Source organism: Alosa sapidissima, chromosome 12 (assembly GCF_018492685.1).
Source record: "Alosa sapidissima isolate fAloSap1 chromosome 12, fAloSap1.pri, whole genome shotgun sequence".
NCBI classification, from domain to species: Eukaryota; Metazoa; Chordata; class Actinopteri; order Clupeiformes; family Clupeidae; genus Alosa; species Alosa sapidissima.
This window is the reverse complement of record NC_055968.1, coordinates 27,802,759-27,818,720: the sequence shown is the minus strand read 5'-3', so window position 1 is coordinate 27,818,720 and position 15,962 is coordinate 27,802,759. Positions and strand designations below refer to the sequence as shown.

Below are 15,962 nucleotides of genomic sequence, written 5' to 3'. Positions count from 1 at the left end.
GTAGGAAAGGGTTACTCGTGTTGAGGAAGAGCGACGATACAACGCAATATCATGGGGTTCTATCTAATACCACAGAAAGAATTCTCTGACCCTGTCAGATAAAGATAAAATGCATGTGGTTATTTTTGTTTCATCACATTTTCAAAGTAAATCTCTGGAAGAGATTGGCTCAGTTTATATTCTTTTTTCACGTCCTCTCTAAGGATAGACATTAGGCAGGATAATGTCCAGAATGAATGTTGCCCAGAAGTTGGGACGGGGCCCAGAACAGAACTTTTTCTGATGATGAGCTCCCTCATATCCACAATAATGTTAGTGATGCTTCATAATGCTTGTTATGATCTTTCATAACCATAGACCACTGTTATGAATCATGCACAAACTAGAGTTAAATAATGTAAGTCTGCGTATAAAATATGGTATAAAATCTTGTGGTGGAGCAATGGTAGCTCTTGCTGCCTAACAAAATGGTCAGCCTGGGTTCAGTTCCCAACCCCAACATTGTGAGTCCCTGTCGCTTTGGATAAAAGCTAAATCCCACTCACTTTATTATATTACACAACATTACATTTCAGTATAATACTGCGGTATAATGTTTTATGTTTACCTATATGAATATGGAGGCTCATGTCAAGTTCTTTGAGACATGAAATGCTATTTTTATTGATAGACTTAATACGATATAAATATTGAGATTTACTCATGTTTGGGTGCCCTGCCCAGACCAGTTATATCAAGTTCATGAAAAAAGAAAGATCTCTCAGCGTCCTTCATCTTCTAGAACTCGGACTTGGCACTGACCGAGCTCTCGTGTGTACCCTTGAGGTCACCACTGGTGACGCTGGAGCCGGACGCCTGCCCCCTGCAGAGTAACTTCTGCAGCGTCCCGCGAAACTTCTCCGCCCCAAACAGGTACACCAGGGGGTCCAGTGCCCCGTTCAGGCAGGTGAGGGAGGAGGTGAGCCGGTTGGCCAGCGCCAGGGCTCTCTGGGTGCGGCAGGGCAGGTCCAGGCTGTAGCCCAGGATGTAGGTGGCGCGGCTGGCATGGTAGGGGAGGAAGCAGACCACGTAGATGAACATGACCAGGCCGATGGTGCGCAGCGCCCGCAGGCGCAAGGCCGGCTCCAGCCGCGAGCCGTGCCGCAGGCTGCGGATGATGAGCAAGTAGCAGGCCAGCGTGGCCAGGAAGGGCGGTGTGAAGGCCACGGCCAGCGAGACCAGTGCCCGTCGGGACGCCTTCTCACGGTACAGCTGCAGGCACACCGTCGCGCCGTTCACCTCCGCCGTCTGATGCGTCACCAGCAGTGGCGCCATGGAAACCGTCACCAGCACCCACAGGCAGAAGCTGGCCACGTGGGCGTAGCGGGCCTGACGGAGCTTGAGCGAGCGCACGGCATGGACCACCGCCAGGTACCGGTCACCTGCAACACAGGCCAAGAAGTAGATGCTGGCGTACATGTTGACGTAGAAGAGGAACCCTGCCAGGCGGCACGGGATCTCACCGAATGGCCAGTGCCCGCCCGTCAGGTGGTAGGTGGCTCGCAGAGGCAGGATGATGACATAGGACAGGTCAGCTACGGCCAGGTGCATCAGGAAGACGTTGGCTGGCGAGGAGGTCCCGCGTTGGCGGGAGAAGATCCACAGGGCCAGGCTGTTGCCATTCAGGGCCAGGAGGAAGACCAGGATGTAGTAGCATCCGAAGATCAGGTTCTCTGCCGTGTTATCGACTGGTGCGCACGTTACATTGGATGGGAACGCGGGAACCTCGGGTGTGGTGCTGTATGTGTCCATTGCTGGAGGGAGAAAGAGAGGCATATTTAACGAAATCATCGCTTCATAATGTCACTCACAAAATCCCACCCCCACTCAAAAAGAACGCCTGTGACAACTGCACGAGTAAGAAAATGGGAAGAATCCAAATCAAGGGATGACTTCACATGAAACAAGTCAGACATGTCAAATTACACCCTACAGAGATCCGCTTTAATTCACAAAGCAACAAAGACCTTTTGGGGTCAGTAATCTAATGACATGTACCATTCATCTTGGCTTGCAAGTGCACAGTAAAACCATTAACCCCCCCCCCCCCCCCCCCCCACCCCCCTAGAGGGTTCACACACAAAAGACTTGGGCATTCAACAAACACTGCGCCTACAGAAGCTCATATTCATAAATGTGGCAAAGAGCACACAGCTCTCACTCTCTTAAACAGGCAACAAAAAGCCCAGCCGCCAGACCACTAGAATGGCCTCATTCATTCACCCAGTGCCATTTTTAACCAAGAATGCACCGTAGTAAACCCCCCAAAAACAGACCCAGAGGTATTTGTCATTTGCACATCAGGGGGAAAAAAATTCTTACTGCTTGGTCTCGTTCTTAACCTCCCACTGGCAGTGCCCCACTTGCTTTCAACAGCTTTTGCATAAGCATCTTGGCATGCTTGGCAGGTCAGTTGTAAATGTTATGGTTCTATGAGTGTTCTAGAGGGCGTGGGTTGTCTGTTTTGCGGGTTTTGGCTCTGTGCGTACATCTCTGGCGGTAAGAAGAGATGGAGCCGCTCGCCACGGGGCACATGACACCCTCCTCCTCCAGCCCACCTCCCAGATGACGGGTCACCATGAGGGCACTACGTGCATCCAGCCGGCCCCACCTCTGGGTCATGGGATATAGGAGGTAGCAGCAGCCACACCCTGCTATCTGCTTTCAGTCCTCTGTGCCAGTTGTTGCCCTACCCAGAGAGGTAGGACGATCTGGATTGGCACATCATTGACGACGCTGGGGGTCTTTGACCCTTCCACTCCTAAGATTAGATAGGCAAACTGTTTGGGGCTGCTCCTTGATGCGGCATGTGTCCACACCCCAATGGCCCGTAAAAGTTGATCTATTAATAATTGAACTTGCACAGATGTTGTCTATCAGTCGTCCCCGTAGATGTGACAGCCTTTTTAAGACATGGATTGAGGCATGGTGGGCTGTGGGGTGTGAGATGCGAGCCTTTGGCATTTCACAGTGACACGTTTTTTCCACTTTGCAGCTCTGTTGCTGCAACCAACGCCCCAGTCCAGTGCGGTTGTTAGCTTAAGACACATGCGAGTACATTTTTTGCAGTGGCCCAGCATGACCCACGCTTGATTGATGTTTTCAGCGCTCAACATGGGAGTACCTCCTGTTCAGTTCTCAGTGTGCCTTGTTAAATTGGAAGTTGACGTTGACCCGTCCCACCCAAACATAAACAAAGGCTCGTTTTGACATTCTCCCCGGAGGTTAACAAAATAGGAAGACACAACAGAAAAATATTTTGAGAACGTTCAAGGAAAAGCAAGAGCACATGGGCATGATTTGGTGTCAGCACTTGCAAGCAAACAGATGAGTTCAGAGCATCTCCCTGCACGAACCAGTGGGAGGACTCACTCTGCTCTACGCACGAGCCTAACCCTTTATCAGTTCCCCCAGATGAAAGCAGTTAAACTGACAAAGAGGCATTGACAAACAGCCCACGCGGTGGATAGGCCTGTCCACCTCCACACTATTATGTACTCCAGGTCAATGGGCGAGTCAAGAACTCTTCCCCCATTTGTTTTAGATGAAACTGCACCTCCCAGCGGGGCGAGCGTGATCCACTGGGCACATAAACAGAGCAGCCAGCTGCAGAGCGGAGTGGAGTGGAGAGGAGAGGACGCCTCCTCTCCCTGTGAGCATGGAGGTGTGAAACTCGTCTCAAAGGGCGCCGTGGGATTCTAGTTTAACAAAATTTCTCAGGACGGAGAAGAAAAAACAGACACGCACCCCCCCCCCCCCCTCCCTCACACTCCATCTGTTATCAGCCAAAAAACTGAAGACGCTTCCTTCAGTATTAGACACTCTCCAGAGTCCACTTAAGAAAACATGGAAGCCTTCTGCCGTGCAATTTCTGCCAATAAATACTTGATTAGACCAATAATTTAAAAAATCCAAATCCAGAAAAATATCTTTATCATCAGGATCACAGGGACCAGCTTTAGGGGAAATGGGATTAGATGTGGGGATAAAAACCACTGGGAGCATTGTGACGTAAAAGGGTGCCGGCAAACATAAAGAAGAAAGATGTCGGATTCTTGTTGGCTGAGTCTTTTGAGAGATTAGCCAAAGCCGGACGGCGAGGGGGGAGTGTGTGACGAGGCTGGCAGCTATTGCAAAGCCCACGTTAGCCAGCCACGCTCTCCGCACGGCAGCGCACACAGAAAGAGAGAGCAGGAGCTGGGAAAAGCGGGGGGCTCTACCGTGTAGTTGCCAAAAAATTCAACCCCCCCACTCATAGTGTATAGTGAAGAAATAACATGCCAGTCTCCCTACTGATCAGGGTGCCCCTCAGAGAGACAGGGCTTCATTAGATGCTTCCCACACTCACAGGTCTTTTCCCAAGACCTTGCACTCACAGAGTCACTGAGGCTCACAACCACCAGAAAGTGCCCTTAATGTCTCCCCATTACAACTGAAAGAATGACTTTAAACTAGACTGTTCCCACAGAGAACCACGCAGACATGAAAGAAATGCAACACAATGCAACAATGTAATCACTATGTCGTCCAGATAGCCTTGAATGTTTATCACAAATTTACAGTAAAAACAAAAATAATGAGTAATTCAGTAAACAAAGTACAGTACGAAAGTTCATCCATACATGTGATAAAAAGGTAAACTAAAAAACAAACATGCACAAAACATGCAAAAACATTTTCACAGAGAAGTCAGAGGCTGACTTACCCGACGGGAGCTCCTCTCGGAGTGGAGTGCCAGTAGAGTAGAAGGAGGAGGAGAAAGTGTAGCAGAGTGGGACAGGGCCAGAGAGAAAGAGAGAGAGAGAGGGAGAGAGAGAGAGAGAGAGAGAGAGAGAGAGAGAGAGAGAGAGAGAGAGAGAGAGAGAGAGAGAGAGAGAGGGAGAGAGAGAGAGAGAGAGAGAGAGAGAGAGAGAGAGTGGCTGTAGTTGGTGTGTGGCTGTTGGTGATAACAGCTGGCGCGGGAGCAACAGTCTAATCGTGGCAGCAGCCCTGTAGCTCGTCTTTCTTCCACTCTCCCTCCCCTTCAGTGAACTGGGTGCTCAGGTCTTCCAGGGGCCTCTGTACCGTGGGCAGAGCGCAGAAGCCGAGCTTAGCCAGAGCAGAGCCGGTGAGGGCAGGATAGGGCAGGGTAAGAGCGCTGACAGGACCCCAGGGGGCGTCTCGGGGACAACAGGATGTTTCCCAGGAGGAACGAGACTGTGGCTCTTTTTGTATCCCTCCCCAACAAATTTGATTACAAAAAGAGAGCACGCCCCGACGGGGGTGCTCGTGACGCTGAACCCCTGACCCCACCCCTGTTCCCCTCACTCTCGTCGGCTCTGAGAGCCACTTGTGCGCCCTACAATAGCGTGAGTCAGGACAAGTGCTCGGAGGAGAGGAGAAGAATGGCGTGTCTCGCTTGCAATGGGTTGCCGGGCGGGATGCCATGGCAACGGGCCCCTAACGGTGGACCAAAAGACCTTTACGACACTCACTCCGCCCCATGCCTCTGTCACCCCCTACCCTCGTTCCCATATCAATACATAGATGATGGACTGTGTAGTTAATAGCGGTTGTTTATGAAGAATGGCTCCAGTTCTCTTTTGTGGGGAGGGTCTGCTCACCAGACAGAGCCCCCCTGTGCTCTCTTTAGAGAGAGAGAGAGAGAGAGAGAGAATAAAAGAGGGAAAGATGAGTCGACGTGAAAGAGAAAGGGAGACACTGAGAGAAAGAGAGAAGCCAAAAAGAGAGCAGGATGACATAGAAAAAGAGAAGAACAAGATGAAGAGATATACACAGGGGGAGCAGGAAGAGTTCAAATAAATAAACTGTTAGAGAAAAATGTTCTAAATGGTCAGAGAAATGCACAGACTACAGCCACTCCCTCCACCTTCCACCGCAATCTTAACATATGATAGTCTTGATGATTTTAAACAGCAGGATATACTGTCAGTTTTGCTAAAGAAGCTAGCTGAGATGTTAGTAGGAGAAAGAGGATAAGTAACAGAGAAAGAGGCACAGAACACGCACAAGGGAGAGATGGGGGCCCTTTCATCCCAACAAGGAGCGAGGCCCACAAAAATAATCACATTCCCCCAACTCACCCCCCATGTTGGACAGATGTGGCTCGGGACTGGTGTGGGGGGGCACACACAGGGGCTATAATATATCTTTCATACGCGTGCTAACAGCTGTGCGTGGCAGACATGGGCCCTTTCTCCCATCTCACGCTAGCCCCAGAGAGATATGCTAATGACACGGGACACGGCTGAATGAAGCCACTATCTCCTCCGGGACCAAGACTGCCGAGAGGGCTGACCACACTGCCAGCTCCTAGTTGGGATGTCTGGTGGGAGTGATGGTTTTGTGCCGCACCAGTTTTGGTGAGCTTTTGTGTCTTTCAATTTACTATCTGGTAAAAGCTGTGAGCAGACATGTGATGATGTGTTTTTGAAACACGTAGATTCATTTGCTACACAATATGTGTAGTTTCAGAATGAGTATTTATGGGACTGTGAGGATAGCTAGACAATGCTTCTATAGATAGTTAAATGTGACTCAATGTGAAACACAAAAGTTCCACAGATCAACAACAAGCATGGTTTATTGTAAGAAATCATTTATTGGAAAGTCATATCTCAGCCACTTGGGAGCAACACAAGAAAAAATAAGATTTTTTATCCTTCTGGTTGTTTCTTCTGAAAACATTAAATTCATTAAGCGTGTAATCCCATAACCTAGGCAGAACACCATGTCCTTGGATGAATTTGACAAAAACAGAAAGGAACATAGTTTGGCAGGCAGAGAGGACAACTTGGACAAGTAAAGCAAATGGAATGATTATGTTAAAAGCCAAGTTACTGATAACAACAGTGGTACCTGGGTTATAAATAAGTTATGATAGCTTTCTGAAGTGTTGTCTTCAAAAAATACTTTTTTTCAATGAGTACATTTTGAAATACAATGAGATTTATTTTAACAATACATGACTAGCCAAGGAATCACTTCAAAAGTCCCTCAAATGCTTTCAATTTATTTTGGCACCTGATTTAAGTATTTAATAATCAATGTATATGCACTTGATACTCAATCTAAAAAAATCTGACAATTGAAACAGTCTGTATGTTTGTCTGTGTTTATGTTTATGTGTATTTGTGTGTGTGTGTGTGTGTGTGTGTGTGTGTGTGTGTGTGTGTGTGTGTGTGTGTGTGTGTGTGTGTGTGTGTGTATGTGCATTTTCATTCTGAGGCACATATCGGTCCCAGTTGGCCTTAGCGGTAGTGCTGGTTCCGTTGGCGTGAAGCGACTTTGGTCTCGTTCAAATACATGTTCACATACGATGTGATGAGGTCATCTATTTTATAGCCCTTTAAGACAAAGAGTCAACAATAAATCACCAGATGAGAAAAAGGAAATGTCAGGAAGCTATAATTCATATTTCAAGCTCAATTCCAGTCATTGTATAAAAAATGTAAATGATATGCATTTGGCATATAAGGAAAACAGGGCCTCTTACCAGAGATGTTTCACAGAGGAGCTTGTTACCCCCTACTAGACTGCCCACTGTCATGTGGAAGTATGTGCTTCCACTACGCCAGTTGGCAATTTTGTTGTAAGGGTGTGAAGCCAGAATCTCCTGCAGAGAACCAGTTTTGAAGTTGGTTATTAAATAGACTTGTCTCACTCGTCTCGTGTACATAAGATAATTGCAGAGAAAACACATAAATTCAGTTATAAAACAGCTAGAGTATTTTCTCAGCTTTTCTGTACCTTAGTTTTAGGGTGCATGACAATGACGCCTTGTCTGCCGATAGCCAGCCTCACAATATCCGGGTAATTGGGTTCTGATGTTTGCTATTAAGTTGAAGACATTCATTTAGTACTGATGATGATGCCAAATTTCATGCGCTTTGTCACTGCTAGTGGGAAAAGTGTGTTGTCATACCTTAACTTCAAAGAAAGCACAGCCGAACGTGGTCCATTTGAAGATCACCTTGAGGAAATGCACTGCGGCATCCTCAACAGTCAGGGCAGCTTGCTTGTTGTAAGATGCTGCGATTTGCTGAAAGGGCACAGAGTGGAACACACTTCTATCAATTATTAGGTCATGACCAAAAAACAAGATTTTGGAGATGTATTATCCAGTGGGATGTACAGAGGAAAGTATGAACGTTTTACCTGCTGAAATATTTCAGGCAATTGTGTATTATCATGTCAGTATATTGCTCAGACAACCAGTGTATATTCTGCACTGCAGTTTTAACTTTCTGATCTCACCTTGACTAAACTACACTGCTCAAAAAATTAAGGGAACACTTAGAGTTTTCCACAATTGTTAAAACACGTTTTTTGAAACCTTCCACCCTTTTCTCCATTTTCAAACTACATTCACAGAATGTCTGACAGTTCTTGCAAAATAAAACACTGTCCTCAAAAGTTTTATTTGTGCTCAGAACCAAACAGTGTCAGAGTACCGATCCAGTGTATGATTGAAGTGTTCCCTTAATTTTTTGAGCAGTAAACATCTTAGCAATTCTCTCCTCTACCACCCCTACCACAACTTTATTCTCCTAACTTTATCTCCTAGGCCTTCACCATGATCCTAATGCCATGTTGAGCTCCTGCCCTTGCTCCCTCACCTTCTTCCATTCATCAGCAGACATGGCCTTGAGCATGTCATTGGGCACCAGCTCCTTCAGCATCTTGGGGATCATGAGAAGCTGGCTCTGGTCATTATCAATCTTCACCCTTAACAGCAGGCCGGCTAGACGCACCAGCTCCTCTTTGGAGCATTGGTGGTAGCCTCTCAGGTACTTGGGGAGCTCCTGCAAAGGCAATCATACATTTCAAGATGATCCACACACCAAAGAGCTCCCATTCACAACATTAATTAGTGCCATGTAGCTCTTCCTCAGACTTCCTCTTGGATACTGATATGGTAGATTCTGCACCCATCCAAAATTGGCCTTGAGATGTGCGTGGCCTTGCATTGCTTGATCATACATTTCAAGAAATGAACATAGAAGACTACATGTTCCATCATGCTCTGGCCTGCTTGTGGCATTGTGGGTAAGGTAGGACAGGGATAGGCGACTCTACCTGAGGGAAGTGGAAGATGAGGTCAGCCTCCAGGTCTCTCCCAGGGACGACATTGAACCACAGCTTTCGCATGAAGAATACCTGATACTGCACATTCACTGGTGCTGCACCTGCCACGTTACGACCGTTTCACACATTCAATTATCACTCATTACAGTCCAGAAATAATACATTTGTTTCATTCCCCTTTGATAAGTCTCTAAACAAGGTAGACTGATATCTTTTACATATTTACTCCAACAAGGATCTTGATAAATGAAGATGAAAATAAAGAACATGATTAGCCTTTGTTCCAATTCAGAATTCAGTTAAAAATGGGACTGTTAAGTTCTCTTCACTGACTGTAAAGACCCTTTCAATCTGTTCCGAGAGGATTGAAGTGTTCAAAACCAACGCAGACTAAAATGAACCAGGCTTTAGATTCATGTTCTACAAAATGTCAACTTTAAAACATGTTTTTGAAAAAACAAAAATCCCATGTTTTTGTGTTTGTCCCTATCTTACCATTAGCTCAATGTTGTTGTCTTTGCCACTGGAAATACCTTGGGAACGCACATTTGTTTAGGCTGTTTAAAGGGTTAATAAAAGACTTATAGAAGGAAAACTAGATGTCCTAAACTCTCACCTTCTCTGACCCTCTTTGCCGTCTTGGAATAATCTGTGATCTGTCGCAGGCTGTCGAAGAAGTAGTCGGTTTCATTCAAGCTGAGAACCTAGACAGAGAGCACGGAGTTAAATCATGTTCTTGCGATGTTTCTATGAGCTCAGCGTAGATGGCTTCACAGGTCTGTCCCAACCTGGCACAGCTCTGTCTAACACACTGGGTGCGAGTTTGTAGGCGTATTTTGCCGACAGTACATGCGCACTGTGGCCAGAGCAAAGTCAGTCGCACAAAGTGGGCTGAATCAGGCCGAAGTTAATTAATGAAAGATAGATAGATCATAATTTACCACTGCATGTGATTGATTTATTCAATTTCACTTCAACGGAGAAGCCTTGCCCATGTCAGATATAGCTTGACATAGCTTTCCGCCACCTATATCGCTGCCGAATTCGGGTCCACTGTGTGTGAGACTATAATTTAAAGAACGTCATGTAATCTGAATCTGTTTACTACAGGGACGCACCTTGTCAGGGGTTTTCATGAACATGGTGAAGCCCTCTGCCGACAGCAGCTCCAGTTTGGTGGCGATTGTATGGGTCAGGTCCTTGATCCTGGTGTGGGGACCCACCTCAAAGATCTGTGCAGTGGAGAGACATTACAGCATGTCTATACACTCACACATGCACATCAGACCCAGAGAAAAACATGGGAAAACATTTACAAAGCATCTTTCTAATGTGCATTCTAACTGACACTGCTGTGAATCTAGAAATATTTTTTTCATTTCTGGATAGTAATAATTGCAGTGAGCTATTGCAAAAATGTAGGGGTTTTTGTTTTACTATGTTTTGTAAGCAATAAGTATATAAACCATCCACTTTTTTGTCAGTGAACCAACTTTAACCAATTCATTTTAACCAATGAACCAAACATTCATTTGATCAGTGGCGGATCATGGCGTACCTCTGCGGTGTCGTTGGGGAAGTTGACCTTGTGTAAAATTTGGAAGCTGTTCTGCTGGACTGCATCCAACTCCACCTTGTGTGGGGGGAACTTCCTGGGCTCTGCCCTGTCCAGGAGAGAGGGAGAGAGAGAGCGAGAGAGAGAGATAGAGAGAGAGAGAGGGTAAATAGCCTCAGTATATAGGCGCTGGAGTGTGAGACAAAAAACGAAATCCAGATCCTGCTCAACCAAATCTGATGCAGCTTCATGACAAGAAACAAAGAAATCTACACAACTGTACTGTAGTTTGCGTGGAAGACCAGATACATGCTAGCTTAGAAATCTAGTCTAGCAACTCTCCATTGGCTTGTGTGCTGGAATATAGAGACGTTAGGCGGGCTTAACTTAATGATTGATGGCAGAGTTGCAACGGTTTGGCTTGAATTCCCTGCTACTTGAAAACAAAGAAGATGGATATTGCTGTTGGCGAACAGCGGGACAGGAGTTAAGTTTTTTTTAAGTTGGCAAAAGTTTGAACTAGCCAACTAGCTCCGGTGGGAAAACGCATGGGACTCATAGCGCTGTCCTATTGCGTGCAGAGGGAATTTGAAAGACAACCGATTATCCCGCCTCTCGGACTGAGCACTATCAATGGTGAGTGCCCAGACCCTACATTTTAATGTGTGTCTGGCACGTCAGGCTAGATACATGCATATCACTTATATGCATGTATGAGAGCAGAGACATGATCTCTCACACACAAGCACACAGAACAACTTAACTTAAAGATCTTTTAAAAATGTTAATGAAGAAATTGGATCATAGGGAACATACCAGACACATTACACTACTTTGTGCATCTGGTCTAAATCTTCCCAGACTGACCTAATGTTTACAACTGAATAAAAAAGAAACACACACATCAACAGCACGTTCGATGGACAGGGAGGGTCAGTGTGACATGACATCAGCTCAGACACATGCGAGTGGTGACTGTGATGAGCATGTGCTCCGCCATCCATCAAGCAAACTGACTGTTTCCTGGCACGCGCTGGCTCGCGGGCGAAAGGGCAGCGACACCGAGGAAATGCCACGGAGGAAGGAGGGATGTCCAAGCGACCCAGAGGCCATTTTAGTAGCACTGCTGGAGAACAACTGCTTATAGTAGAGGGGATCAAGCCAGGGCTCTCTGGCTCACGATGTTCCATGAGAGAGGTCTATTTAAAAGCCACTGTGACTGTGTCAATGAAGAAGTCATTGTATGTCAACTTCCTTCAAAGACACTCTATTAATTCATGTCTTATTAAAAATTATAAAAAAAATCATGCAGTTTCCACCCTGACGTATTTTGGTCATTCATTTGATGAGTCTATAATATGCAGTGTGTTTTAAAAAAAAATGATTGCCATATTATTTATTGACGGAGGAATAGAGATATCTTCTTTTTCAGTCTTCATGCTATATTCGCTTTGGACAAAAGCATCTGCCAAATCCAATAACCATATTCATTCATTCATTTGTTCATTCATTCATTCGTTCATTTATTCAGTGGTTTCTCTCATCCCATTCTGTGTCCTCTCACCTCAGTGAGGCCTGCAGTCTCTTCAGGCATTCGGTGGCCATTGGGTCTCTGCGGCGCGTCTCCAGGAAGCGCTGGGCGTGTTTGAACAGAATGTTACTGGGGGGGAAGAGGCCACAACAGAGCCACAGGAGATGCCAGCCATGCTCCACGCTGTGCCTGAGAGGTGGAGAGAAAGAGAGAGAGAGAGAGAGAGAATGAGAGAGAGAGAGAATGAGAGAGAGAGAGAGAGAGACGGCAAGGTCGAGAGGGAGGTGCACACAGTGAGCAACAATAAGATACATGAAAGAGAGAGAGAGAGAGAGAGACGGCAAGGTTGAGAGGGAGGTGAGCAACAATAAGATACATTGAGTTCAAGCAGAGAATGTTATCAACAAACGGTTCGCGACAGCAGCCATAATCTTGCAGGAGGTGTAATGATGTAGCATTATACTGTAGCTCTGCTGCAGGTATAGGTGTAATGAATGTGCTGTCGATGTGTTTTAAATATAGTAATCTAGGTGTTGTGCACTATACAGCCCCCGTCTGGTCCAGACTGTACACTATTAAGCACCAGTCATCCAGTAGTCAGTATGCTGGGTAAGTGAGGGAGCCTGTGGGAAAGGAATGGGGCAGAAGAGGGATGGTCATCTCTTTCACAGATCACTGAAGCCCAGCTGGACACCGCACTGTCAAACAACCACAGGGGAATGTACAGCTGAATGGCTCGAGCAACTTTATTTGGTTTTGCTAGGAAAAAACATAATGTACTGTTTGTGATGGGGGGGGGGGGGGGGGGGAATTCAAGTCTTGTTACCTACCACCCCATTTCAAACTGATACTGAGATATGTCTTGTAAGAAAGAGTTAACAAAGTTCACATTTGAACTGCAATATTCATAAGCATGAGCAAAATGTGCAAATTAGCAAATGCTCTATTTAAAAGTAGCTTAATGTTAGAGTGCAGTGAGGGCTTATAAGTGTTTCTGTACGCAGTAGGAGTTAAACCAGTGGCTTTAGGATTACTAGTAACACACAAATTGAGCCACAGGATCGAGAAGGATAATACCTAGAAAAGTAGTAGAACAGCAGAAAACATGCACAGCATTTCACTTCATGACCTTGTGATTAAAAGGTACAATGGGCATTCAAGTGGTGGACAAAGTGACTAAAGCAGAGCACAATGAGCCACTCATAATTCAGAGGTAAAGGTGTCTCTCTGCTATAATTACAGCCAGGCCTTGCTAGCGTTTTGCCTTCCTTGTTCATATTCAATGTAGTTCTGAGGCTGACATACTACATGGGCATTATGTGCCAAACAGGGGTTTAGTGGTAAAATAAGAGATGAGTAAACTATGAATTCTGTGATCCCGGTAAGGTAGACTGTGCAGCATCGTATTTTTAAAAAGGGCATTCAAAACATGTTTGATCAGGGTGGAGGTTGTTGTCCAATGTTTATAACAATATCAGGGGTGTTACATGGTTCCTAGAGTATTGATGAGTGCACATATTGTGAATGTGGATAATACAGTGTGATTTTTGAATGTTAAAAGCTGCAATGGGTGAATAAACTCTTTTGGGAGGTGGATAAACTGTGTTAAAGGGAAACTTGGCAGGATTTCCGCCTCTGCTGGAGAAATTGTGCATTATGCTATTTCAAACTGTGGAAAAAGGTAACGATAAAGCACATGGATTTGTTTACAAGCTAGAAAAACGGTTAGCATAAGTTTGGCAGACAATGTGGATGTTACAAGGTAAGAAACACGATTTAAAACGAGTTTCTTGTTTCTCACTTCTCTTTCCGGGACGGTAGTCGCAATGTTGCAAGGTTGGTTTTCCGCCTGGGGACGCTAGGGGCAGCGGGAAAAGTCACCATTTTCAACGGAAAAGGTCATTTAACCATCCAAATGATTTCTAAACGGGTTTATTACGTTAAAATAGTTGCCAAGTTCCCCTTTAACTTGCGTTTAGCCTCCACTACATCCCTGGTGCCAAACATAACTACTATCCAAAACAATGGTATGATGATGGCAGTCAGATGGAAATGTATGGGTTTTACACTTCACGGCCGGACTGTTCCTCCATTGTCCCAGGCCCAGTGTGGACGTGTACCTGTTGTTGTTGCTGGTCATCTGCTTCATGATTTGGCAGTAGATCTCGTCCCGCAGCTCCTCGTGCTTGGTGGCGCCTCCAAAGATGATGTCGGTGAGCTCCAGAGGGCTCACCTGTTGTCTGGTGGGGTAGTCGCCCATGTACTTCAGGATAGGTGCACGGGATAGCAGTCAAGGGAAATATTGTTCCCGTGTGGTATATTGGTCAGTTTTGATCGACAGTGTTTTGGAAAAAAACGTGACATGGTCTATAGATTTCTCTGAGGAATACAGCTATAAGTCAATTCACATATGTTGAGGCTCAGATAATAAAGTTGGAGATATATTTAGTAAGTGCACATGTTTTCCCAGGGAACTATGGGATTATCTTGCATGTGTGTGTGTGAGAGACATATATCTGCAGATGTACTGGACACAAAAACCCATCACACTCAAGCACCTATTATATATCCATAATTAGGCTGTATACATGAATATGGATACATCCTGTCATTATGTACACGTTTAACAACACACACAATTGAGGTCACACATGCACAGACAGTATGCTGAGGGTCTTGACTTGAGTATTGAATTGGGGTTTGCTCCCCATATGTAAAGGATATCAGTGAATGCCTGGCAGGCAAGGTGGCCGGGCTGAGGTTGGCCTATCAGTTTCTTCAGCAGCGGCTGCCTGATGGGCTCCCTGGAGTTAGCCCACAGCCTCTCAGGTGCAGCGCCCTTAGACATCACCTGCTTGTTCACATCCCTAGTCGGTGGCCTGCACAGACAGGTAGAGGCCGTTATTTTCATGCACTGGCTGGCATAAATGGTTTAATTTCCCTTCCCTGAAACTGTTGAGATGTAGCCTAAATATCTAGATGCACCCTAGCGGCAGCACATTTAATTTGCTGCCCAGGCTAGTCTAGCAACTCTCCGTTGGCTTGCGAACTGGAAAAATGAAACTTCAATAAGGCCAATCACATCGTGTATAGAGTTGGTAGGCGGGCTTGACATAATGATTGATGGCAGAGTTGCAACGGTTCGGCATGAATTCCCTGCTACTTGGAAACAAAGAAGATGGATGTTGCTGTTGGCGAACAGCGTGACAAAAGTTAGCTTTTTTTTAGTTGGCAAAAGTTTGAACTAGCCAACTAGCTCCACTGGTGGGAAAACGCATGGGACTCATGAGTTGTAGCGCTATCCTATTGTGTGCAGAGGGAATTTGAAAGACAACCGATTATCCCACCCCTCGGACTGAGCACTGCGAACGGTGAGTCCCTAGACCCTACATTTTAATGTGGGTCTGGCTCGTCAGGCTAGTTGAGATGAGTACAGAGGGAAATGCTATGATTACCTGAAGTACTGGAAGGAGTACTCTTTGAGGGTGAATAGGGCCAATCTCTCCGTGCTGGTGCCTCTGAGGGTAGCATTAACCACGTTCTTCCTCTGATCTGGGGACAGTGTCATCAAGCTCTGTGTGGAGAGAACACAAAGCCAAAGTGTCAATCAGTGTCTACATGTATACGAGATGCGTGTGAGTTCTTGCTCTAATACTCATTACCCATTTAAAAACTCACTGAATCACTGACAGCAAAAATGGGTGAGAAAATACGGTGACATATCTGGATCATTCATTTCAACCAGATAAA

At 45.8% G+C, this 15,962-nt stretch overlaps 2 protein-coding genes and 1 long non-coding RNA gene across 6 annotated transcripts in view; 1 reads left to right on the top strand and 2 right to left on the bottom strand.

The window, feature by feature from the left end:
• The window catches only part of gpr17 (G protein-coupled receptor 17), a 5,857-nt gene extending 617 nt beyond the window's left edge, over positions 1-5,240 (bottom strand). The window contains exons 1-2 of the mRNA XM_042057812.1: positions 4,745-5,240; positions 1-1,793 (exon numbers count right to left, since the gene is read on the bottom strand). The exon at positions 1-1,793 is cut by the window's left edge and continues 617 nt beyond it. Of these exons, the coding sequence (XP_041913746.1) occupies positions 778-1,791 (1,014 nt within the window). The 5' untranslated portion in view covers positions 1,792-1,793; positions 4,745-5,240 and the 3' untranslated portion in view covers positions 1-777. The remainder of the gene's footprint in view (positions 1,794-4,744) is intronic.
• Positions 1-9,124, top strand: part of LOC121678344 — a 13,310-nt gene extending 4,186 nt beyond the window's left edge. Inside the window, exons 2-3 of the long non-coding RNA XR_006021215.1 lie at positions 4,965-4,967; positions 8,934-9,124. This is a non-coding gene — a long non-coding RNA (uncharacterized LOC121678344). The remainder of the gene's footprint in view (positions 1-4,964; positions 4,968-8,933) is intronic.
• LOC121678337 (unconventional myosin-VIIb) overlaps positions 6,621-15,962 on the bottom strand; it is a 31,298-nt gene continuing 21,956 nt past the window's right edge. For 2 of the 4 annotated variants that reach the window (XM_042057799.1, XM_042057802.1), the window contains exons 36-48: positions 15,668-15,786; positions 14,937-15,091; positions 14,333-14,486; positions 12,246-12,401; positions 10,685-10,790; positions 10,245-10,358; positions 9,743-9,830; positions 9,118-9,227; positions 8,658-8,843; positions 7,964-8,080; positions 7,789-7,872; positions 7,535-7,654; positions 6,621-7,385 (exon numbers count right to left, since the gene is read on the bottom strand). In XM_042057799.1, coding sequence (XP_041913733.1) covers positions 7,290-7,385; positions 7,535-7,654; positions 7,789-7,872; positions 7,964-8,080; positions 8,658-8,843; positions 9,118-9,227; positions 9,743-9,830; positions 10,245-10,358; positions 10,685-10,790; positions 12,246-12,401; positions 14,333-14,486; positions 14,937-15,091; positions 15,668-15,786 — 1,605 coding nt within the window. In that variant the 3' untranslated portion in view covers positions 6,621-7,289. The remainder of the gene's footprint in view (positions 7,386-7,534; positions 7,655-7,788; positions 7,873-7,963; positions 8,081-8,657; positions 8,844-9,117; positions 9,228-9,742; positions 9,831-10,244; positions 10,359-10,684; positions 10,791-12,245; positions 12,402-14,332; positions 14,487-14,936; positions 15,092-15,667; positions 15,787-15,962) is intronic. The other 2 variants (XM_042057800.1, XM_042057801.1) reach the window with 2 other exon arrangements.